Source organism: Danio aesculapii, chromosome 5 (genome assembly GCF_903798145.1).
Source record: "Danio aesculapii chromosome 5, fDanAes4.1, whole genome shotgun sequence".
NCBI classification, from domain to species: Eukaryota; Metazoa; Chordata; class Actinopteri; order Cypriniformes; family Danionidae; genus Danio; species Danio aesculapii.
In genome coordinates this window covers 71344551-71369779 of record NC_079439.1, presented here as the reverse complement: position 1 = coordinate 71369779, position 25229 = coordinate 71344551, and the positions used below count along the sequence as shown (strand labels likewise).

The window sequence follows — 25229 nt, the reverse complement described above, 5'->3', positions numbered from 1 at the left end:
GGTGTTTGTTCAGGCAGATTCCCAGAGTTATTCACTGCTAACACAATGAGTCCCAGAGGAAGCACCAGTGTTTTTCTCCTGCTAGCACTTCTGCTAAATCAAAACCTGCTTTGCGTGTCAGGAGGGAAGATCCTCGTCTGGCCGTCTGAATTCAGCCACTGGCTCAATATTAAAGTCATCCTAGATGTGCTGATAGAAAGAGGACACAATATCACAGTGGTGACCCACACAGCCACGCCGTCAGTCCAGACCACCCCATCAGCTGGATACAGTGTGGAGATTTTACAGGTGCCGTATACAAAGCAGGACATCATGGAGAACTTAGAGAGGATGCTGAAATACTGGACTCATGAACTACCCAATGATAATATAATCACAGCTTCGCTGAAGATCCATGAGATGATTACTCTAGCCACAGAGCAGAATAAAGTCACATGCAATGAACTCTTTTCCAGAGCTGATCTGCTTGAGAAGTGGAGGACGGAGAAGTTTGATGTGATACTAGTTGATCCGCTTTATATATGCGGAGAGATTCTGGCCCAGAAACTGGACGTACCGTTGATTTTCAGCCTCAGGTTTACTTTTGGGAACACTCTGGAGAGACTGTGTGGTCAGATGCCGGCTCCGCCATCATATGTGCCCGCTGTGGCCTCTGAGAAAACAGATCAAATGGATTTCACAGACAGACTGAAAAACTTTCTCTTCTATGGCGTGCAGGACGTCCTGTTTTATCTGGTCACCAAATTAAAGTGGGATCACTATTATTCTGAGGTGCTGGGTGAGTACATACGCAGTTATTCAATTGTTGTTGTTTTTTTGCATGTTTTTTGTTTTTCCTTCATCCATTTGTATGTAATTCTACTACATCTACTGCATAAAACATATGCTGGATAAGTTGGCGGTTCATTCCGCTGTGGCGACCCCTGATAAATAAAGGGACTAAGTTGAATGAATGAATGAATGAATGAATGAATGAATGAATGAATGAATGAATGACGCTTACTGAGTAAAGCCACAGCTGGTAATCATATTATAACCATGTGTATACTTTTAATCATATAAACTTTGAATAATTGTGGGTTGTTTAAACCCAAGGGTTAAGAAACAGTTGGGTTAAAAATGTCATTCAAATGAATTTTTATTTTTAATGTTGTAACACATTTGTCCATATTTGACCCAACATTTGGGTTAAAACAACCCTGAATTTGAAAGTGAAAACTGACTATAAATAGGGTGTGTATGTATAATAAATGACTACATGGGAAGTCTAATGTGTCTGTTTGATGGCCAGTCTTTGGATTATAGATTTTCAATAAAGTTTCGCTGACGACCCAAATTTAGCCAGGTTTGATCTATAGACTATATTATTAACTATATTATTTAATTAGAGCTTAAATAAACTTTATAACGCAAAAACAACATTACGCACACATGTTAATACAGCTGTTCTGTGTCAGTTAAATCAGTTGACTGTTGAAATTCAAAATTTTAACCCAACTAGTTGAGTTATTAAATAAATAACCCAATAAAGGTTAAAAAATAACCCAAAAAAGCACCAAATATTTAACCCAATGGTTGAGTTATTAAATTAATAACCTAATAAAGGTTAAAAAAAAAAACAAACACCAAATATTTTTAACTCAACCATTGGGTTAAATAAATAACTCAACACTTTTTAGAGTGTATTAAACTCTAAAATGGTGGGTTGTTTCAAATCCTTTGTTGGGTCATATATGTACAAACCCAAATGTTAAATTAAAAAGTGCAATGTAAATTTAGTTGAAAATATAATGCAATGTGGGTTTGTCCATAAATGACCCAATGTTGGGTTACATCAGCATATTTTAGAGTACAGAGATATATGCTTCCTGGAGCTGCTTTATTGTGGCTGCTCTTGAACTTTCAGTAGTGTTTTAGCAGGTTTCTCAAACAAAGAACTACTAAACAATTGGTTAGAAGGTTAAACTGATATCAAAAGCACTTGCAGTTGTAACCTGAGACATTTCTATGGCCTTAACATTTACAATAAGCAACAAAGCAAGCATAAAACCGCTGATAATGTGCACTTTGACATGCAGTGTTACACAATCAAGAGCACTGGGTCAATCAGTACATGCTACAAATAAAATCCGACCATGACTTGAACATTTAATGCGAGCCTTCACTTTACTTCTACTTTTTAAACAGGAGCATTTAGACTATATTTCACAATAACTATATGTGTACACAAATTATGATCAAGAGAAACAAAAAACTACATCAACTACCATAAGCAGAATAAGTGTTCAAAAGTTTTCATTTTGTGGTCTTTAAAGAAATTTTTGTGATGAAGATTTGATGCATAATCAAAACAATTATGCACACTTCCATTTTACTAAAGCATACACATTTTGAGTTGTGTTGGGGGGTTTTATTAGTGAGAAATACAATAAACGTGACAAGAAATGCTTACATAAATTCTGATGGATAATATCGATGAACAATAGGAGCTACAAATAAAGAAATAAGAAATGTTTGGTAAATAAATAAATAAATAAATAGATAAATAAATAAATAGATAAATAAATAAATAAATACATAAATAGATGAATAGATGAATAAATAAATAAATAAATAAATAAATAAATAAATAAATAAATAAATAGATAAATAAATAAATAAATACATAAATAGATGAATAGATGAATAAATAAATAAATAAATAAATAAATAAATAAATAGATAAATTAATAAATTAATAAATAGATAAATAAATAAATAGATAAATAAATAAATAAATAAATAAATAAATAAATAAATAGATAAATTAATAAATAGATAAATAAATAAATAGATAAATAGATAAATAGACAAATAAACAAACAAATAAATAAATAAATAAATAAATAGATAGATAGATAGATAGATAGATAAATAATAAATACAAATACAAAGCAAATAAATAGATAAATAATTAAATAAACAAATTAATTAATTAATTTATTAATTAATAAATAAATTAATTAATTTGTTATATAAATTAATTAATTAATTAATTAATTAAAAGTTTAAAAAGTGCTGTCGCCTCACAGCAAGAAGGTCGCTGATTCGAGCCTCGGCTGGGTCTGTTGGCGTTTCTGTGTGGAGTTTGCATGTTCTCCCTGCATTCGCATGGGTTTCCACCGGGTGCTCCGGTTTCCCCCACAGTCCAAACACATGTGGTACAGGTGAATCAGGTAGGCTAAATTGTCCATAGTGTATGGGTGTGAGTGAGTGTGTATGGATGTTTCCCAGAGATTGGTTGCAGCTGGAAGGGCATTCCGCTGTGGCGAGCCCAGATTAATAAAGAGACTAAGCCCGAAAAGAAAGTGAATGAATAAAATAATAACCTGTGATTAAAATTGTATAAATAAATAAATAAAGTTTCCCAGTAGTGGGTTGCGGCTGGAAGGGCAAACATATGCCAGAGTAGTTGGCGGTTCATTCCGCTGTGGTGACCCCTGATAAATCAGGGACTAAGCTGAAGGAAAATTAATGAATGAATTAATGAATGAATAAAGGTTGATTTGTTCTACCTTGGGCTGGGTAGAAGCGCTTGAGCAAGCAAGAAGGTCGCTGGTTCGTGCCTCGGCTGGGTCAGTTGGCATATCTGTGTGAAGTTTGCATGTTCTCCCTGTGTTGGCATGGGTTTCCTCCGGGTGCTCTGGTTAGAAATGCTAATATAAATTCTGATTGATAATATCGATGAACAATAGGAGCTATAAATATAGAAATAAGAAAATGTTTGGTAAATAGATAAATAAATAAATAAATAAATAAATAAATAAATAAATAAATAAATAAATAAATAAATAAATAAATAAATAAATAACCTGTGATTAAAATAGGCATGGGACAATAACTGTTTTCAAGGTATACCACGGTTTGGAAAAGTCAAGGTTTTAAAACCACCAACATTTTCTCTAATACCGTTCCTAAGGTATGTGTAAGATTTTTTATTTACATTTTTTTGTTGTTGTTGTTGTTTTTGGACAACAGCATCTCCAGCAGAAATGATATCCAAAGATGCTGTTTTAAATTGTAAAGAGATCAGTGTTTTAGAAACTAATGAAGACAGCAGAAGTCAATGATTGGTTTTAATTATTCAGCCTGACATGTTTACTGCTCCAAAATATTTAAAATCTTTCACAAAATAAAATTTTTGTTTTTTACCCGACATTTAAAAAGAACTTATTTTAGCGTTTAATCGCAATACCGTGATACCGTGAAACCGTGATATTTTTAATCAAGGTTATCATACCGTCAGAATTTTATACCGGCCCATGCCTAGATTAAAATTGTATAAATAAATAAATAAAGTTTCCCAGTGGTGGGTTATGGCTGGAAGGGCAAACATATGCCAGAGTAGTTGGCGGTTCATTCCGCTGTGGTGACCTCTTATAAATCAGTGACTAAGCTGAAGGAAAATGAATGAATGAATGGATAAAGGTTGATATGTTCTACTTTGAGCAGCACGGTGGTGCAGTGGATAGCACAATCACAACAAGAAGGTCCCTGGTTTGTGCCCCTGCTGGGTCAGTTGGCTTTTCTGTGTTTGCATGTTCTCCCCGTGTTGGCGTGGGTTTCCTCCGGGTGCTCCGGTTTGCCCCACAGTCCAAAGACATGTGAAACAGGTGAATTCAATAAGCTAAAATTGGCCGTAGTGTATGTGAGTGTGTGCAAGAGTGTGTGGGTGTTTCCCAGTGTTGGGTTGCGGCTGGAAGGGCATCTGCTGCATAAAACATGTGCTTTATAAGTTGGCGGTTCATTCCACTGTGGTGACCCCCTGATTAATAAAGGGACTAAGCTGGAAAGAAAATGAATGAATGAACGTTCTACCTTTTTCCTTGTGACAATCTCCAAAATGAGGGTTTGAAGCCAGATTAAAAAATCCTCCATGACATCTAACAGCATTCATTTTGTCATCAGTTTGATTTCTGAAATGCTTTCAGTAACACTCTTGTATGCATTTCACACATTTCTTTATATATTTGCCTTACGTCTATCTCATTTGTTTTGACGTGTTGTGTGACGTAACTCCAAGCTCCGCCTTTACAGCGAACTTTCCTCCTGGACACGCCCACATCTATCAACATCCCACAAGAAGAGCCGCTTGCTTGCATAAAGTTAGTTCCTGCTTTGTTTTCGAGGGATTCTACCATGATCCAGTGGTTGGGAAAGTCATGCCCGCTTTTCTTAATCTTCGTATTCAACAACCTGAGCTTTACGCACGCCGGTAACGTGCTCGTTTTACCGGGCGAATACAGTCACTGGCAGAACATGAGAAACATAGTGGACGAGCTGCTGAACAGAAATCACACAGTAACAGTTCTGGTGTGCTCCGCCTCTCCAACCATCAACTTCACCCAGCAGGAGAGGTTTCAGTATCTGGTGTTTGAGGTGCCTTTGAGTGCGCATGAGTTGGACAGAGTAACCGAAGAGCTGATCAACATCTGGATGCAGCATCCCAGTCCAAGCCGACTCCAGACCGGTCTCCAAGTCATAGAGCTGCTCGGGAAAGTGCGCACAATGCACCGGGCAATGTGCGACTCCATGCTGCGTAATGACGCGTTAATTACGCAATTGTCGGCTTTAAAATTTGACGTGCTCTTCAACGATCCTATGTTTATGTGCGCCGATCTGCTGGCTGAGATGTTGGATCTTCCACTAGTGCTTTCTGTTCGGGCTTCACCGGGGTTTTCTTTGGAGAGGATGTGCGGACAGATGCCCGCCCCGTCGTCTTTCGTACCGCTCACTCCGACGGTTTTGACGGATCGCATGTGCTTCATGGAGAGAGTGCAGAACATGATTGCGAATATTGTTTATTCCGTGGCGTTTCACATGGTGGCTTGGATGAGTTTGGATAGTTACTACACTGATGTATTAGGTAAGCTATGTCACTGAGGTAAAGTTTGTTTTATATTCGCACATTCTGACTTTCTCGTATATATAATAATACAATAATACAATTTCTGAAAAGTATACAACTGAAATGAATCAATGAGAAAATACATTTATCCTGCACATTAGTCTTCTAAAGTTTGCAGACATTTTATACTCACAAACAGCTACACAACACACCGCATGAAGAGTAACTTTCAAGAAAAGTCTTCTTAGGTTCAACATGAATACAGCTGAATACTAATTTAATTTTGCATTCAACATCCCCTTTTAAGAACTTACCCCAGTATATTCATGTATAAATAACAAGCTGTGTCATATTTATTCTGTTAATGATATCTCAGAAATGCTTGATATGAAAACAGTTTTGCTTTTCTACGTTTACCATAAAGTGACAGATCAACCATTATAGTTAAGCATGTTTTTGCGAAATCATTACTAATATACTAAATATTTTTCATGGCATCAGTCCTCTTGGAGTGTAATTCACTAATTCATTCATTTTCCTTCGGCTTAGTACTTTTATTCATCAGGAGACACCACGGTGGAATGAACCGCCAACTTAAAAAAAGAAAATGGTCACTCACAGTCAGGGGGTAGAACTCCAAACAGGCCAATTAATGGAGAAGGATCAATTTTAACAGATGTAATTGCTGCAAATGAATCAAAAACAGACTTCCGAAAAGGACGGGTCAAAAGCATGTGAGTTAGATTTGCAGGTTCAGCATGACATTTGTTAAAGTTTGGATCGCTAGCAGGGAACATGCGAGCCAGTTTACACGTAGACCAGTGAACTCTGTGGGCTACTTTCCACTGGAGAATCCCCAGCCTGATCTCATGAGAAAACGTAAGTATTTTACAGTACGTTTTGTCAAAATAGTGGCTAATTCATACAAGTTCAGTCATACAAAATGTTACGGCTTTTAAAAAGAGGCGTGGCACCCAACCCCACCCCTAGTTAGGAAGTTAGGAATTGCCGTGAGATTGTGTTGGAATCCCATGATGAGCACATAAAGATGATGTATGGACCTTTTAAAAATTGATCCCTAGCCAAAATAAAATGCAAACTTTCAGAGGTAGAGTGATGGGACGTGAGCAAGGAGTTGAGATGGCTCCATTTTGATCCGGATTGATACTAGAGATGGTATCGATCAGGGTAGTGTTGACCAACTTTTATTTTTTTGTACAGTCAGAATTATTCGCCCTCCTGTGAATTAGTTTTTTCCCTAAACTTCCCAAATGATGTTGAACAGATTCAGGAATTTTTCACAGTATTTCCTATAATATTTTTTCTTCTGGAGAAAGTTTTATTCGTTTTATTTCGGCTAGAATGAAAAGCAGTTCTTAATATTTTAAAACCATTTTGAGGTCAATATCCAGCATATGTTTTATACAGCGGATGCCCTTCCAGCTGCAACCCAGTACTGGGAAACACCCATACACACTCGCATGCACACACATGCACACACATGCACTACAGCCAATTTGCTTTACCTAATTCCCCTATAGCGCGTGTGTTTGGACTGTGAGGGAAAAACGGGAGCACCTGCTGGAAACGTACACCAACATGGGGAGAACATGCAAACTCCACACTGAAATGACAACTGGCCCAGTCGGGACTCGAACCAGCGACCTTCTTGCTGTGAGGCCACAGTGTTAACCACTGAGCCACCGTGTCACCCATCATTGGAGTGTAATATGTCAAAAAATAGGATTAGCCTGCAAACTTTCACCAAAAACAGTTCACATGGCAGGAATGATATCCTTGTTTTTGACTTCAGCGGTAGAAGAAATGTTGTGACGAGTGCTGTTGATTTAGTGACAACTAGTGGATTTGTTTTGGGCATAACATACATCAACCAGATGGTAGAGATGGCTCAATCGGGTTGAGTTAAGTTAGGTACTCCTCTCAATAAAATAACCCTTTGGGTTAGTCAAAGTGTGTCCTTGTAAAAATGACATTCATAAAATGTTTATGTAGAAAAAAACAAACATTAAAATGCTATTTTCATTCAATCATTCATTTTCTTTTCGGCTTAGTCCCTTTATTCATCAGGGGTCGCCACAGTGGAATGAACCGCCAACTTATCCAGCATGTTTTACACAGCGGATGTCCTTCCAGCTGCAACCCAGTACTAGGAAACACCCATACACTCTCATTCACACACATACACTACGGCCAATTTAGTTCATCAATCCCCCTATAGCGCATGTGTTTGAACTGTGGGGGAAACCGGAGCACCCGAAGGAAACCCACGCCAACATAGGGAGAACATGCAAACTCCACACTGAAATGCCAACTGATCCAGCCGAGACTCAAACCAGCGATCTTCTTGCTGTGAGGCGACAGTGCTAACCACTGCGCCACCCATAATGTATAATATATAGAGTAAAAAGTCTGTAAAATAAGAGAGAATGTAGTGGCGGTTTATTGCAAGGTTTTTGTATTATAATACTGTATACCCCTGCTGACAAATCCAGCTTAAACCAGCCTAGGCTTGACCAGCCTGGTTTTAGAATGGTTTTGGCCATGTCCAGGCTGGTTTCCAGTCATTTCCAGCCTGGTTTAAGCTGGACATAGCAGGTTTTGGCTGGGCTCCCAGCCTGGTCAAGCTGGTTTTAGCTGGTCATCTCCCAGCCTAAGCTAAGACCAGGCTTGAAATGGCTGGAAACCAACCTGGAAATAGCCTAAACCCTCTAAAACCAGCCTGGTTGACCAGCTAAAACCAGCTTATACTGGTTTAAGCTGTTTTTTTCAGTAGGGACAACATCTACCCAGACAATATAGCACTTTAAATTATTAAATATGTTCAAAGAGCTCACTTTTTCGAGCTTTTAAAGAGTAAAATTAGTTGGAAGACAGCTCAAAATCCCATAATGCAATTCAACAGCATAAATAAACGGGGGGAAAATAAAAGCATGAATCTCCAATTTGGAAAAGGGCTAATTTGTGGATATTTTACAGTGTATGTACACAGACCTATAGCACATCGTTTATCTTTAGGTTTTTTTATGACTGAGTTTAAAGTGCAGCAACTCTCCATAATATAACACAACCTTTGGCCAAATCCTGTTGTGCACATAGCAAACATCCAGTATTCAGACCCTCAGTGTTCAGATCACTCTGCACTCTTCCAGCATGACTTCATGGACTTTATTAGCGTGTCTCCTGCTGTGTGGAGTAGATGTCGGCTGGTCTGGCAAAGTTTTGGTGATGCCAGGCGAGTACAGTCACTGGCACAACATGCGGGCGATCATTGAAGCTCTGGTCGATCACAACCACAGTGTGACGGTTCTAGTCGGGTCTTCATCTCCTACAGTACCGCACACACAGAAGGCGCGCTTTGATTACCACGTCTTTAAAGTCAACATGGAAAAAGAAGAGGCTGATGCAGTGTGGAGTGACTTTATTTATCTATGGATGAATGAAACTGCCACCAAATACGAGACTGTGTTTAATATCTATCGAGTGATGTCCAGATTCATGACGCTCACCGATGAAGTGTGCAAAGGAATGTTCAATGAGGATCTTCTACAAAAGCTTCGGGAATCTCATTACGACATGCTTTTTTCTGATCCCATGATGCCGTGTTCTGACCTGATGGCGCAGACGTTGAACATCCCGCATGTTTTGTCTCTGCGTGCAACGTTTGCTTATAGTTTTGAGCGGATGTGTGGTCAGATGCCTGCTCCTCCATCATATGTTCCTGCAGCGGCTCTGAGAGATTACCTCACTGACCGCATGAGCTTCATGGAGAGAGTTGAAAACATGCTGCTCTACCTCACTCATGATGTCTTTTTCAAACTAAACATGATGTTAACCTTTGATCGGATCTACACTGAAATAAGGGGTAATTACATTTCTTTAGTTTTGATTAAAGGTGCAGTAGGTGATGGTCTTCAGAAACAAGTCTTGTTGTGCTGGTTGAAAGTCTCCTCACATTCCAATAGTACTGATTAAAGTAAATGATCTAAATGTGTTTATAAGTATTTTTACATTCTGGGTGAGGCATTAAACTAAAAAATGTTCATCCAATTAAAATAGTGTCTCCCATAATTGACCCTTCGCTAAGCCCCGCCCTCCTTAGGTACTGTTGCTACGCCTGTCAAGCTTTCGTGCCTGGTACGTCTATTACAATGTGTATGCGCCGGTGTCAGACATTCCCAGGGATATGTCATTGTTGTCGAACAGGTGAGATATCCGAGAAAGCCATACAAAAAATCACTGCAGTATGCGTTACAGGGGTATACTCACGACTTAATATACAACTGATTAGAAAATAATTTAATCAAAACTGAAGCTAGGTTAGCCTAGCCGCCTCATACGCTGACCATTCATCAGCTTAGTTCATGCACAGCAGGAGAGGTGAAGTTTTAAAATAATATAATAATAACCCTACTGAAAAAACATCCTAAACCAGCCTAGGCTGGTTGGCTGGTTTTAGCTGGTCAACCAGGCTGGTTTTAGAGGGGTTTTGGCCACTTCCAGGCTGGTTTCAAGCCATATACAGCCTGGTCTTAGCTGGTCAGGCTGAGAGATGACCAGCTGAAACCAGCTTGACCAGCCTTGCCAGGCTGGAAGCCCTGCCAAAACCAGCTATGTCCAGCTTACACCAAGCTGGTTTTAGCTGGTCATTTTCCAGCATGACCAGCTAAGACCAGGCTGGAAATGGCTGGAAACCAGCATGGAAGTGTCCAAAACCTCTCTAAAACCAGGCTGGTCAACCAGCTAAAACCAGCTTAGGACGGTTTAAGCTGTTTTTTTTCAGTAGTGAACAAATTAAACCGTGATTTCTCTTTTTTTTAGCTAAAAAGCCTGATAGATTAATTGTTGTGCAATGAAATATAGCGTTACTAACCGATGAGGAAACACGCATGGACAAAGCTTCTACATCATTCATTCATAGAAAGAGCAGTCAGAAAGGGGAAATTGGTGGACTTGAGCCGAATATTAGCATCATTGACCCGTATGTACAGTAGCTATATCTGTCAGTATGTTTGTGTGCTCTTTATCCAGTTTCCATTCTAATTTGCAGTTAGGTGAAATAAATAAGTAAACTGAAATGCAAATCAAAGTATAAACAGGAGAAGTGAACAAATAGATTTTTCCTACCAGCAAATATTAATCAGACACCAAATATAAAAGCAGACACTAACCCGGTATAACGCCGTCACCAGTGACTACTTTTCCAAAAGACTGAGGAAAACATCAGTAAATTGTAGCTCTGACATGGACATGAGGATTATAAATGACTGAAAAACAGCTGCGGGTGAAGTATATTGATTGTAAGTACTCAGTTTGTGATCACATCTCTGTTTTGTTCTGTTGATGTGTCATTTCAAATACATTCGTAGCTTGAAACAGATGGAAATATGACTGCTATTAGTATGGCGCGAGGGCTTAAACGGAGCAGTGTTCATAATATCGAGCGAAAAAAAGAAAAAGACCGCTGGGAAACAGAACCTGCTTTGTCTTTTTGTAGGAAACACAGTTTAGATATGTTTAGGGTAAGCTGTGTGTGAGTTATTGCCGTCGGTCTATCACTGAATGTGTCAGGAATATCAAAACAAAACTACTTAACTCCGCTCCATTAGCGCCCCTCACACAGCTTGATCCACTCTGGCATTTCTCCTCTTGGGTTTTTGGTTTTAAAAAGGGAAAAATTATACCACCCTGTCCAAACTTTAAGGATACCGAGTATCAGATTTGCACAATATATATGCACAACGCTTTGGCTTGTTTCCCTCGCTCGAAAGCTTGACAGAGCCCCTGCGCGTAGCTACGATTGCTAAGCCACGATTGGTGATCCTTCCCCTCTCTCTGCTCCCTTATGCTTTCCTGTCAATACTCTCTACTGTCCTGTCCATTAAAGGTGAAAACCCCGAAAAAATTATTATAAAAAAAGAAAAGTTTAAGCCAGTAAAACAAAACAAAACAAATCCTTATTTCCTTTTATTTTTTCTTGTTCACTCAACTTTTAAAAGCATCCGCTGCACTGACCTGAAATTAATTGCTTTACATTTAGTTGGGTTAATATAAGATTAGTAGTTTTCTGGAGAGTTGAACTACTCTGTGACAAAACTGAACACTTTATTGTCTGCAGAACTGGAATGTCTGAAGTTGAGTAAACAAAAAAAAACATCATCCTTATTTCCTTTAGTTTGTTCTTGTTCACTCGACTTTGGAAAACATCCGCTGCACTGACCTGAAATGTCTGAAGTGGAGTAAACAAAAAAACTTTGGAAATTGGTACTAAGAAATAAAACATTATCAGAACAAACTAAAACCGAGACAAATGTTAAATAAGCATTTATTAGACACAGAATTAGAAACAGGACAGGAGGCAAAACAACGATAACAGTAAAGCATCAAAACATGGCTGGACAAACAGGGGGGAAATGCTTTGTAATGCTTCACAGGGAAAAACAAGACTCAGCATAGAGCCCTGCATTTGAGCCTGAGCCCGTCGGGGCCTGACTTTTTTATGTTCCTAGGGCCGGGCTTCCAGCCAATTTTCACATAATAGCTAGCACGCATATCGGACTTTGGGCCTGCATTAGAAAAAACTTGAATGAGAAAAAAAAGCTGAATGAGATCTGGGGTCCGGAAGCACCAGTGATTACTATCTCACTAGAGATTTCCAGCCACGTGCAACGGAGAACATAAAGAGAAAAATGGCTAATGGTGAACTTAAAACTGTGAAAAACCCTAGAAGAAAGGCAAACTTCTATTGTGATAATGTTAAATGATGAGCCAACTGGTTATGCACAATGCACAACTTGTAAGTCCAGGAGCGCCTGCAGGATTTTATTCCATGTTACGCACATATCTAGCACCGCCTCGCCTCATCATCCCTTTTTCTTATGCCAATCTCAAGAATTGCTGATGCTTGCTGTAAGATAAAATTGTTTAAAACACCTTGAATGGTAACGGTTCCATGCGAGGAGGCAGCGCAGCTGGCGGATCCGAATTGCCAGATGAAAGAGACTTGAGCTGGAGTTCCCCCAGCTCAGGTGCTAATGAGACTGTGGTCTCCACCCCGTGTGGGGGATCAATATTTCTCTCATTAATTTTAGGCCTTTTTTTCTTTGTAGGCGCCAGTGGTGTAGTGGTTAGTGCGTCGACACATGCACTCCGGTGCTCACGGTGACCTGAGTTCAATTCCCGCCTTGTCCTCCTGTGCCAATACTTTCCCTCTCTTTGCTCCACACACTTTCCTGTCAATACTCTCTACTGTCCTGTCACTTAAAGGGGAAAACCCTGAAAATATTATTATAAAAATATAAATACATATTAAAGTAGTTGTATCTCTGCCAAATATTCTTCAATTCTAACAAAGTACACTCTCAGAAATAAAGGTACGCGAGCTGTCACTGGGGTTGTATCTTTTCAAAAGGTACAAATTTGTACATAAAAGGTGCAACTTAATACCTCAAGGGTACATATTAGTACCTAAATAGTACAAAAGTGTTCCTTTTAAAATTTTGGGCACTAATATATACTTTTGAGGTACCAATATGGACCCTTTAAGTAAATATGTGTACCTTTTGAAAAGGTTCCACCCCTGTGACAGCTCTCGTAGTGATGTTTTGTAAACCAATTTTATGCGCAGAAGTTTCAGTATCAAATACGTCATTGACAATTATTCTATTATCCAATCAGTTCTTGACCAAACCCCTATATATACCAAAGCTGTCTTACCTGCAGCATCTCACGACGAGCATCCCTCCACCACCCCGACACCTCACCTCTTAAGCATTACAATCCCGGGGGGAGCGTTCTGGGGCCGGGCTAGATACTTCGCTCGAATCCCAACTCCTCTCTGTTTCCTGATAAGGGGAATCACTCGAGTTGGGGTGTCTCCCCGAGCTCAGAGCCCTCTCCCCGGACAGCACGCCAAATACGCTTTATTCTGAAACGATTGTGAACTCGTGAACCTTTATTTCTGAGAGTGTAAACATCAACGGAGGCTTATTCATTCATCATGCATCTGATGCATAAACCTCAATTTCCAAAACTTGACCCTTATGACTGGATTTGTGTCATACTTTATTCTTTTATTAAGTAATCTTACATATATGAGCTCTTATTTAAACTAAGTGAAAGTGCAGTGAGAGTTAAAGTCAAACCTATTCAGTATGATTTGTACAAAATGGCTTTGATCATTGAGGACAAAGTGCTTTTACTCTCAATATTGCAACATGACCTTCGCCCAAATCCTCTTATAAATATAGCCTATGCATTTAACCCAGATCACAGACACACTGCACATATACAAGAGCAGGAACGCTTCGCTATGACTTCATGGACTTTATTAGTGTGTCTGCTGCTGTGTGGAGTAGATGTCGGCTGGTCTGGCAGGGTTTTGGTGATGCCAGGCGAGTACAGTCACTGGCACAACATGCAGGCGATCATTGAAGCTCTGGTCGATCACAACCACAGTGTGACGGTTCTAGTCAGTTCTTCGTCTCCTACAGTACCGCACACACAGAAGGCGCGCTTTGATTACCACGTCTTTAAAGTCAACATGGAGAAAGAAGAGGCCAGGGTCATATGGAGTGACTTTACTCATCTCTGGATGAAAGAGACCGACAGCAAATTGGAGAGAGCCTTCCTGATATGGCGAGTGATGTCCAACTTTAGGAGCCTTGCTGCTGATGTGTGCCGGAGCCTTCTTCTAAATGTTGATCTAATACAAAAGCTTCGGGAATCTCAATACGACGTGCTTTTTTCTGATCCCGTGATGCCGTGTTCTGACCTGATGGCGCAGATGCTGAATATCCCGCAAGTCATCTCGCTTCGGTTAACTTTCGCGTATACATTTGAGCGGATGTGTGGTCAGATGCCTGCTCCTCCATCTTATGTTCCTGCTGTGGCTCTGACAGATCACCTCACTGACCGCATGAACTTCATGGAGAGAGTTGAAAACATGCTGCACTACTTCATACATACTGCTGTGTTTCGACTGAACACAATGCTTACGGTTGATCGGCTATACACTGAAATACGTGGTAATTATTTTGCGTTTTTTTTGTTGGCTTTTTTAGGATAGGACGATATTTGCCAGAAGTCAAAGTCAAAGTCAGCTGTATTATCAGTTCAACCACATGTACAGGACATATAGAGAATCGAAATTACGTTACTCTCAGACCCTAGGTGCCTAACATATAGGCTAATATTAATGCAAAAAGTAGAGTTTTTAAGAAAGAATTTATAATAAATACAATTATACATGAAATGTAGTCTAAAAAATATACATAAATAAAATGTAGTCTAAAAATATACGTAAATAAAATGTAGTCTAAAAATATACGTAAATAAAATGTAGTCTAAAAATATACGTAAATAAAATGTAGTCTTAAAATATACGTAAATAAAATGTAGTCTAAAAATATACGTAAATAAAACGTAGTCTAAAAATATACGTAAATAAAACGTAGTCTAAAAATATACGTAAATAAAACGTAGTCTAAAAATATATGTAAATAAAATGTAGTCTAAAAATATACGTAAATAAAATGTAGTCTTAAAATATACGTAAATAAAATGTAGTCTTAAAATATATGTAAATAAAATGTAGTCTAAAAATATACGTAAATAAAATGTAGTCTAAAAATATACGTAAATAAAATGTAGTCTTAAAATATACGTAAATAAAATGTAGTCTAAAAATATACGTAAATAAAATGTAGTCTAAAAATATACGTAAATAAAATGTAGTCTAAAAATATACGTAAATAAAATGTAGTGTAAAAATATACGTAAATAAAATGTAGTCTAAAAATATACGTAAATAAAATGTAGTCTTAAAATATACGTAAATAAAATGTAGTCTAAAAATATACGTAAATAAAATGTAGTCTAAAAATATCCGTAAATAAAATGTAGTCTAAAAATGTATGTAAATAAAATGTAGTCTAAAAATATACGTAAAAAAAATGTAGTCTAAAAATATACGTAAATAAAATGTAGTCTAAAAATATATAAGTAGATAAAATGTAGTCTAAAAATATCCGTAAATAAAATGTAGTCTAAAAATATACGTAAATAAAATGTAGTCTAAAAATATACGTAAATAAAATGTAGTCTAAAAATATACGTAAATAAAATGTAGTCTAAAAATATACGTAGATAAAATGTAGTCTAAAAATATACGTAAATAAAATGTAGTCTAAAAATATACGTAAATAAAATGTAGTCTAAAAATGTACGTAAATAAAATGTAGTCCAAAAATATACATAAATAAAATGTAGTCTAAAAATATACGTTAAAAAAATGTAGTCTAAAAATATCCGTAAATAAAATGTAGTCTAAAAATATACGTAAATAAAATGTAGTCTAAAAATATACGTAAATAAAATGTAGTCTAAAAATATACGTAAATAAAACGTAGTCTAAAAATATACGTAAATAAAATGTAATCTAAAAATGTACGTAAATAAAATGTAGTCTAAAAATATACGTAAATAAAATGTAGTGTAAAAATATACGTAAATAAAATGTAGTCTAAAAATATACGTAAATAAAATGTAGTGTAAAAATCTACGGAAATAAAATGTAGTCTAAAAATATATGTAAATAAAATGTAGTCTAAAAATATACATAAATAAAATGTAGTCTAAAAATATATGTAAATAAAATGTAGTCTAAAAATATACGTACATAAAATGTAGTCTAAAAATATACGTAAATAAAATGTAGTCTAAAAATATACATAAATAAAATGTAGTCTAAAAATATACGTAAATAAAATGTAGTCTAAAAATATACGTAAATAAAATGTAGTCTTAAAATATACGTAAATAAAATGTAGTGTAAAAATATACGTACATAAAACGTAGTGTAAAAATATACGTAAATAAAATGTAGTGTAAAAATATACGTAAATAAAATGTAGTGTAAAAATATACGTAAATAAAATGTAGTCTAAAAATATACGTAAATAAAATGTAGTCTAAAAATATACGTAAATAAACTGTAATCTAAAAATGTACGTAAATAAAATGTAATCTAAAAATGTACGTAAATAAAATGTAGTCTAAAAATATACGTAAATAAATTGTAGTCTAAAAATATACGTAAATAAACTGTAATCTAAAAATGTACGTAAATAAAATGTAGTCTAAAAATATACGTAAATAAAATGTAGTGTAAAAATATACGTAAATAAAATGTAGTCTAAAAATATACGTAAATAAAATGTAGTCTTAAAATATACGTAAATAAAATGTAGTCTAAAAATATACGTAAATAAAATGTAGTCTAAAAATATACGTAAATAAAATGTAGTCTAAAAATATACGTAAAAAAAATGTAGTCTAAAAATATACGTAAATAAAATGTAGTCTAAAAATATATAAGTAGATAAAATGTAGTCTAAAAATATCCGTAAATAAAATGTAGTCTAAAAATATACGTAAATAAAATGTAGTCTAAAAATATACGTAAATAAAATGTAGTCTAAAAATATACGTAAATAAAATGTAGTCTAAAAATGTACGTAAATAAAATGTAGTCCAAAAATATACATAAATAAAATGTAGTCTAAAAATATACGTAAAAAAATGTAGTCTAAAAATATACGTAAATAAAATGTAGTGTAAAAATATACGTAAATAAAATGTAGTCTAAAAATATCCGTAAATAAAATGTAGTCTAAAAATATACGTAAATAAAATGTAGTCTAAAAATATACGTAGATAAAATGTAGTCTAAAAATATACGTAAATAAAATGTAGTCTAAAAATATACGTAAATAAAATGTAGTCTAAAAATGTACGTAAATAAAATGTAGTCCAAAAATATACATAAATAAAATGTAGTCTAAAAATATACGTAAAAAAATGTAGTCTAAAAATATCCGTAAATAAAATGTAGTCTAAAAATATACGTAAATAAAATGTAGTCTAAAAATATACGTAAATAAAATGTAGTCTAAAAATATACGTAAATAAAACGTAGTCTAAAAATATACGTAAATAAAATGTAATCTAAAAATGTACGTAAATAAAATGTAGTCTAAAAATATACGTAAATAAAATGTAGTGTAAAAATATACGTAAATAAAATGTAGTCTAAAAATATACGTAAATAAAATGTAGTGTAAAAATCTACGGAAATAAAATGTAGTCTAAAAATATACGTAAATAAAATGTAGTCTAAAAATATACATAAATAAAATGTAGTCTAAAAATATACGTAAATAAAATGTAGTGTAAAGATATACGTAAATAAAATGTAGTCTTAAAATATACGTAAATAAAATGTAGTGTAAAAATATACGTACATGAAACGTAGTGTAAAAATATACGTAAATAAAATGTAGTGTAAAAATATACGTAAATAAAATGTAGTGTAAAAATATACGTAAATAAAATGTAGTCTAAAAATATACGTAAATAAAATGTAGTCTAAAAATATACGTAAATAAACTGTAATCTAAAAATGTACGTAAATAAAATGTAATCTAAAAATGTACGTAAATAAAATGTAGTCTAAAAATATACGTAAATAAAATGTAGTCTAAAAATATACGTAAATAAACTGTAATCTAAAAATGTACGTAAATAAAATGTAGTCTAAAAATATACGTAAATAAAATGTAAACAATACAATACAATGACGTTAAGGGCATATGGCAATGAGTGCAAACCAGATTGTGCAGATATAGAACAGTATATAGTGCAAAAAGGCTTGTAAACATGATAATTATGGTAGGATTATCATAATAAATAGTACTAATTGAATATTTAAAATCTGAGCGTTTAAGCAAACAAAAATCTAAATACTCTAAATCTAAAAAGGTTTTTAAGAAAGTCTCAATAACAACATTTTAAGCCTTAAAAAGTCTTAATATCTAAGCAAGCATTTTTTGTTTTTAAAAGTTGTCTAATAATCGGCGCCAATAGCCTAGTGGTATTGTTCGCCGACATATAGCACTGACGTGCTCACGGCGACCTGAGTTCGATTCCTAGTTCGAGGTCCTTTGCCAATCCTTCCCCTCTCTCTGCTTCCAATGCTTTCCTGTCTGAAATGTCTACTGTCCTATCATAATAAAGGTGAAAAATAATTATTAAAAAAAAGATGTCTAATAGACGTCTAAACATAGTTATCTTTGCTAAACAAGGCTAAATTTGGGCTGTCAGTGAAATTCTAATAATCTAAGAATTCGAAAAAACTAGTCATCAACTAAACAGACATGAATGACTACACATATAAAGTCTGTCTAATCTTGACCACTAGTCTAGTTTTGGGCTATTCTTAGACGTCTATTAGATTTTCACTGACAGCCCAGGTTTAGCCTTGTTTTAGCCAAGCTGTCTATGTTTAGATGTCTATTAGACGTCTATTAAACACAAATTGTTTGCTGGGATATCACCAAAATATTGTCTTGTAGGTCTTAAATTCTTTTAAACAAGTTCTTTGTTTAAATAAAGCTACTCAATCGATCCAATCACCAACAAAACATCTCAGTAAACCTTTAGCAAAACTATATTCATAACCAATTTTATAACAGTTCTGCTGGGCCGTTAAAAAGTCTATAGCATTTTTCCCTATATACGTCTGAAATTTCATTCTTCATGGTCTTAAAAAGGGTCTTAAAAAGGCTTAAATTCATTGAAATATTGTCTTGTAGGTCTTAAATCATTTTAAACGGCTCTTAATTTTTTCTTTCTTTCTGTAAAGCTGCCCAATCGATCACATCCAATCACCATCAATACAGCTCAATAAAACTATTAGCAATGCTATATTCATAACTAATATCATAACAGTCTGTTGTGCATACATTTAGTTTTTAAATGTTTTTTTTACTAGAGTCTGCTTGATTTGACACATAATTAGTAATGGCTAATTAGAATTAGTTTTTTAATGGGGGAAGTATTTATTTTTCTTTTGCTGGGTGATTAAAAAAAATCGCTAAGCATTTATCCCTATATAAGTTTGACCTTTTTTTTCTTGGTATTGTTAAAAAGTCTTAAATTTGACTTGGTGAAACCTGCAGGAACCCTGTTCAAAGTTGCCTTAATCAAGTACTCGGCAATCCAGATTACTAAATCAAAAGTTCCCTTTTCATATGTTTACTTGTACTTGTAGTTCATGGAGAGAGTTGAAAAAATTTCACTCTACTTCATACATACTACTGTATTTCGACTGAACACAATGCTTACGGTTGATTGGCTATACACTGTAATACGTGGTAATTATTTTGCCTTTTTTTTTTTAGGATAGGACGATATTTGAGAGAAATAGTACTAATTGAATATTTAAAATCTGAGCGTTCAAGCTAAAAAAATATAAATACTCAAGGTTTTCAAGGTCTTAAATAGTCTTAGGTTTCAAAAACAAAATGTTAAGCCTTAAAAATCTTAATATCCCAGAAAGCATGTTTCGTTTATAAAAGATGTCTAATAGATGTCTAATAGACATCTAAACATAGTCGTCTTGGTTAAAACAAGGCTGTCAGTGAAGATCTAATAGGCCCAAACTAGACTAGTCATCAACTAAACAGACATGAATGACTACACATATAAAGTCTGTCTAATCTTGACCACTAGTCTAGTTTTGGGCTATTCTTAGACGTCTATTAGATTTTCCCTGACAGCCCAGGTTTAGCCTTGTTTTAGCTAAGCTGTCTATGTTTAGATGTCTATTAGACGTCTATTAAACACAAAATTGTTTGCTGGGATATCACCGAAATATTGTCTTGTAGGTCTTAAATCCTTTTAAACGGGTCTCAATTTCCTTTGTTTATATAAAGCTGCCCAATCGATCACATCCAATCACCAACAATACATCTCAATAAAACTTTCAGCAATGCTATATTCATAACTCATATTACAACAGTTCTGCTAAGCTATTAAAAAGTCTTTAGCATTTATCTCTTTATACGTCTGAAATTTCATTCTCCATGGTCTTAAAAGAAGTCTTAAAAGTCTTAAATTGGACTTGATGGAACCTGCAGAAACCCAGTTTAATCAAGTTAAATCAAGTGCTACATGGATGAACTAAATTGACTGTAGTGTATGAGTGTGTGTGTGAATATGAGAGTGTATGGGTGTTTCCCAGTACTGGGTTGTGGCTGGAAGGGCATCCGCTGTTTAACAGATATGCTGGGATAGTTGGCGGTTCATTCCGCTGTGGTGACCCCTGATAAATAAACAGTTGAATATCACTGCAAATCTAGTCATTGTTAATGTTATTTATTAGCTGTGGTCTGAACTCTGCTGTTGTTTTACATGTGGAGCGATGCCTTTATCGTTATCATTATAGATATCAGCATTACAGTTTATCTCTGTGTGTCACAGGTAAACCCACAACTATGTGTGAGACCATGGGAAAAGCAGACATCTGGCTGATAAGAACGTACTGGGATTTCGAGTATCCGCGTCCATTCCCGCCTAACTTTAAGTTTGTTGGAGGACTACACTGCAAACCTGCCAAACCATTGTCTGAGGTAATGATCTTCAGTAGTATTTAAACAGTATTAGATGCTGTATAATTAAATAATGTTGGACCTGTTGAACAAAATGGCACCACAAGTCAAGTTAAATCAAGATAATGAATATCTGAAATATTAGTTTCATAATTGTATCTCTTAATCAGTGTTATCTTATCAGAGTGATTAAGTCACAGTTCATTTAAAAAGAGTTTAACTTTGCAATTATATCTATATACAATTTAATGGTCCATGCAAACAATAATCCTTAACGTCTTGGTAGAAATACAAGGCATTTGGAGCATGTTTTATTTTCAGCATTTTCTGAATGAGAACAATCAGTCGATTTTTAAAGAGTCATACATTCCCACATCTGAAACACTAAAGTAATTTATAGTAAAATACTAGTGTTTTTCAACCATACTAAAGTACAGTGTACACTCTCCGGCCACTTTATTAGGTACACCCGTCCAACTGCTCGTTAACGCAAATTTCTAATCAGCCAATCAAATGGCAGCAACTCAATGCATTTAGGCATGTAGACATGGTCAAGACGATCTGCTGCAGTTCAAAGTGAGCATCAGAATGGGGAAGAAAGGGGATTTAAGTGACTTTGAATGTGGCATGGTTGTTGGTGCCAGACGAGCTGGTCTGAGTATTTCAGAAACTGCTGATCTACTGGGATTTTCAAGCACAACCATCTCTAGGCTTTACAGAGAATGGTCTGAAAAAGAGGAAATATCCAGTGAGCGGCAGTTCTGTGGGCGCAAATGCCTTGTTGATGTTGATGCAGACTGGTTCCAGCTGATAGAAAGGCAACAGTAACTCAAATAAGCACTCGTTACAACCGAGGTCTGCAGAAGAGCATCTCTGAACACACAACACGTCCAACCTTGAGGCAGATGGGCTACAGCAGCAGAAGACCACACCGGGTGCCGCTCCTGTCAGCTAAGAACAGGAAACTGAGGCTACAATTCACACAGGCTCACCAAAACTGGACAATAGAAGATTGGAGAAACGTTGCCTGGTCTGATGAGTCTCCATTTCTGCTGCCACATTCGGATGGTCGGGTCAGAATTTGGCATCAACAACATGACAGCATGGATCCATCCGGCCTTGTATCAACGGTTCAGGCTGCTGGTGGTAGTGTAATAGTGTGGGGAATATTTTTTTGGCACACTTTGGCCCCATTAGTACCAACTGAGCATCGTGTCAACACCACAGCCTACCTGAGTATTGTTGCTGACCATGTGCATCCCTTTAATGACCACAGTGTACCCATCTTCTAATGACCTTCCAGCAAGATAACACACCATGTCATAAAGCGGGAATCATCTCAGACTGGTTTCTTGAACATGACAATGAGTTCACTGTACTCAAATGGCCTCCACAGTCACCAGAGCTCAATCCAATAGAACACCTTTGGGATGTGGTTGAACGGGAGATTCACATCATGGATGTGCAGCTGACAAATCTGCACCAACTGTGTGATGCTATCATGTCAATATAGAGCAAAATCTCTGAGGAATATTTCCAGTAGCTTGTTGAATCTACGTCACAAAGGATTAAGGCAGTTTTGAAGGCAAAATGACTCCAACGCAGTACTAGTAAGGTGTACCTAATAAAGTGGCCAGTGAGTGTATTATACTGTAAGTGTAATAGCATTAAACACTTTGTTAATGAATGCTACAGCATACTGTAGTATTACTATAGTGAACTGATAAACTGTAATCAATACTGTATTATACTTTAGATTTTACTACAGTAAATTGTGGGGTATTGTAGTATAATATACCCTAAAACTACAGTATTGGATAATTTGTTTACATTACTGTAGGTGTTGTGTTACCGTAATAACTGTAGAATCAGCAGTACTTTACTGTAGTATGGTTCAAAAACACTATAATATTCACTATAAATTATCACTGCAGTGTTTTTTCATGTGGTTTGTGCCTCCACCAGGAGAATTATTGTCTGTGTAAATACATTATACGTCACATGATGTAATTCTATGCTGATTTGTGCCTTGTTTTCAGTTTTATGTGACAGTATGTGTGTCTTTTAGGAAATGGAGAAGTTTGTTCAGAGTTCTGGAGATCACGGCATTGTGGTTTTCTCATTGGGCTCCATGATCAAAAACCTGACATCGGAAAGAGCCAACACTATTGCTGCTGCTCTGGGTCAGATCCCGCAAAAGGTGTGTAAGTAACTTTGTGTGCACAGTGCTCAAGAACAATTGTTAATAAGTTCCTCATCCGTGTGTTTGGACAGGTTGTTTGGCGTTACAGTGGGAAAACTCCAGAAACACTGGCTCCCAATACAAAAATCTACGACTGGATCCCACAGAATGATTTGCTTGGTAAGGGAAGTGCTGTCAGGTGTGCTTATTATTACATGAAGAATAGTAATTGATGTCTAAACAATGCATATTTATTTACTATATCTGACAGGTCATCCAAAAACGAAGGCTTTCATTACTCATGGTGGCACAAATGGACTGTATGAGGCTATTTATCACGGTGTCCCGATGGTGGGTTTGCCGCTGTTTGCTGATCAGCCTGATAACTTAATGCACATGAAAACCAAAGGAGCTGCTGTAGTCCTTGATATCAATGCACTGGAGTCCACAGATCTGGTGGATGCTCTCAAGACTGTCTTAAATAACCCATCGTGAGTGCCACTTCAAACCTGACATCATAGAAAACAATTATCCGGGTTTAACATTCATCATTCTTCTCCGATCAGGTACAAGGAGAGCATCATGAGGCTGTCCAGAATCCACCACGATCAGCCGATGAAGCCGCTGGATCAGGCCGTTTACTGGATTGAGTTTGTGATGCGGAATAAAGGAGCCAAACATCTCCGAGTTCAGGCGCATGAGCTGAGCTGGTATCAGTACCACTGTCTGGATGTAGCGGCCTTCTTACTCTCCATCGCTGCTCTGATCACATTCCTCTGGGTTAAAACATGCGGCTTCCTTTTCCGCAAATGTTTCAGGAAGACCCGTCCTGAGGGGAAAACTAAAAAGAATAAAAAGGAGTGAATGCAAGCGTACTGTAGTCCAATTGTGACGATAATTCTCTACAGATATGCAATATGTGTGTCACTGGTTGTATAAATTTTGTGTGTATTCTGAATTGAGAGTGTTTTTAATAAAGCAAATACATGTGCACTTATATTGAAACAATACATTTGTGAATATTGACTAACTTTTAATTCTGTTTAATTGTTTCTGAGCTCATGGTGGCTCAGTGGTTAGCACTGCCGCCTCACAGCAAGAAGGTCACTGGTTCAAGTCCCGGCTGGTCCAGTTGGCATTTCTGTGTGGAGTTTGCATGTTCTCCCCATGTTGGTGTGGGTTTCCTCCGGGTTCCCCCACAGTCCAAACACATGCGCTGTAGACAATTTCAATGTGGTCATGTCATTGGCACATGAACATTTCCTGATTGTTATCAAACTATTTCATAGCTGTAACAAGAGGCAATTCAAGCATAACTTAATAATAAAACAGCTATCATAACATTATTTATCAATATGTGGTTCTTTTTGGATTCTCTGAAGCTTTTAGAAATTAAAAATGCAAAACAGGAAATACATTGGGGCCATAGTTTTTGTTTACATCCCTCAGAATGATCTATAGGTGAATTGGATAGCCTAAATTCGTAGTGTATGTGTGTGAATGTAAGAGTGTATGGGTGTTTCCCAGTACTGTGTTGCGGCTGGAACGGCATCCGCTGTGTAAAACATATGCTGGAACAGTTGGCTGTTTATTCCGCTGTGGCGACCACTGATAAATCAGAGACTAAGCTGAAGGAGAATGAATGAATGCATCAGGTTCATCTACGAAATGAATTTAGAGGCACGTGAAAAAG

General features: G+C 36.1%; 1 protein-coding gene across 5 annotated transcripts; it reads left to right on the top strand.

Annotated features, from left to right (window-relative positions):
* The first annotated feature begins 18 nt into the window (after nt 1-18).
* On the top strand, nt 19-24544 carry LOC130229847 (UDP-glucuronosyltransferase 2A1-like). 5 transcript variants are annotated; one of them, XM_056458853.1, is made up of 7 exons: nt 5111-5588; nt 14591-14931; nt 21227-21375; nt 23423-23554; nt 23629-23716; nt 23808-24027; nt 24103-24544. In XM_056458853.1, the coding sequence occupies exons 1-7, from the start codon at nt 5179-5181 to the stop codon at nt 24398-24400; spliced, it is 1638 nt and encodes a 545-aa protein (XP_056314828.1). In that variant the 5' UTR covers nt 5111-5178; the 3' UTR covers nt 24401-24544. The 5 variants fall into 5 exon arrangements, with proteins under 5 accessions (XP_056314823.1, XP_056314828.1, XP_056314825.1 ...); XM_056458848.1 differs by lacking the exons at nt 5111-5588; nt 14591-14931 and adding an exon at nt 19-778; XM_056458850.1 differs by lacking the exon at nt 14591-14931 and having other exon boundaries at nt 5112-5905.
* Nucleotides 24545-25229: the final 685 nt, after the last annotated feature.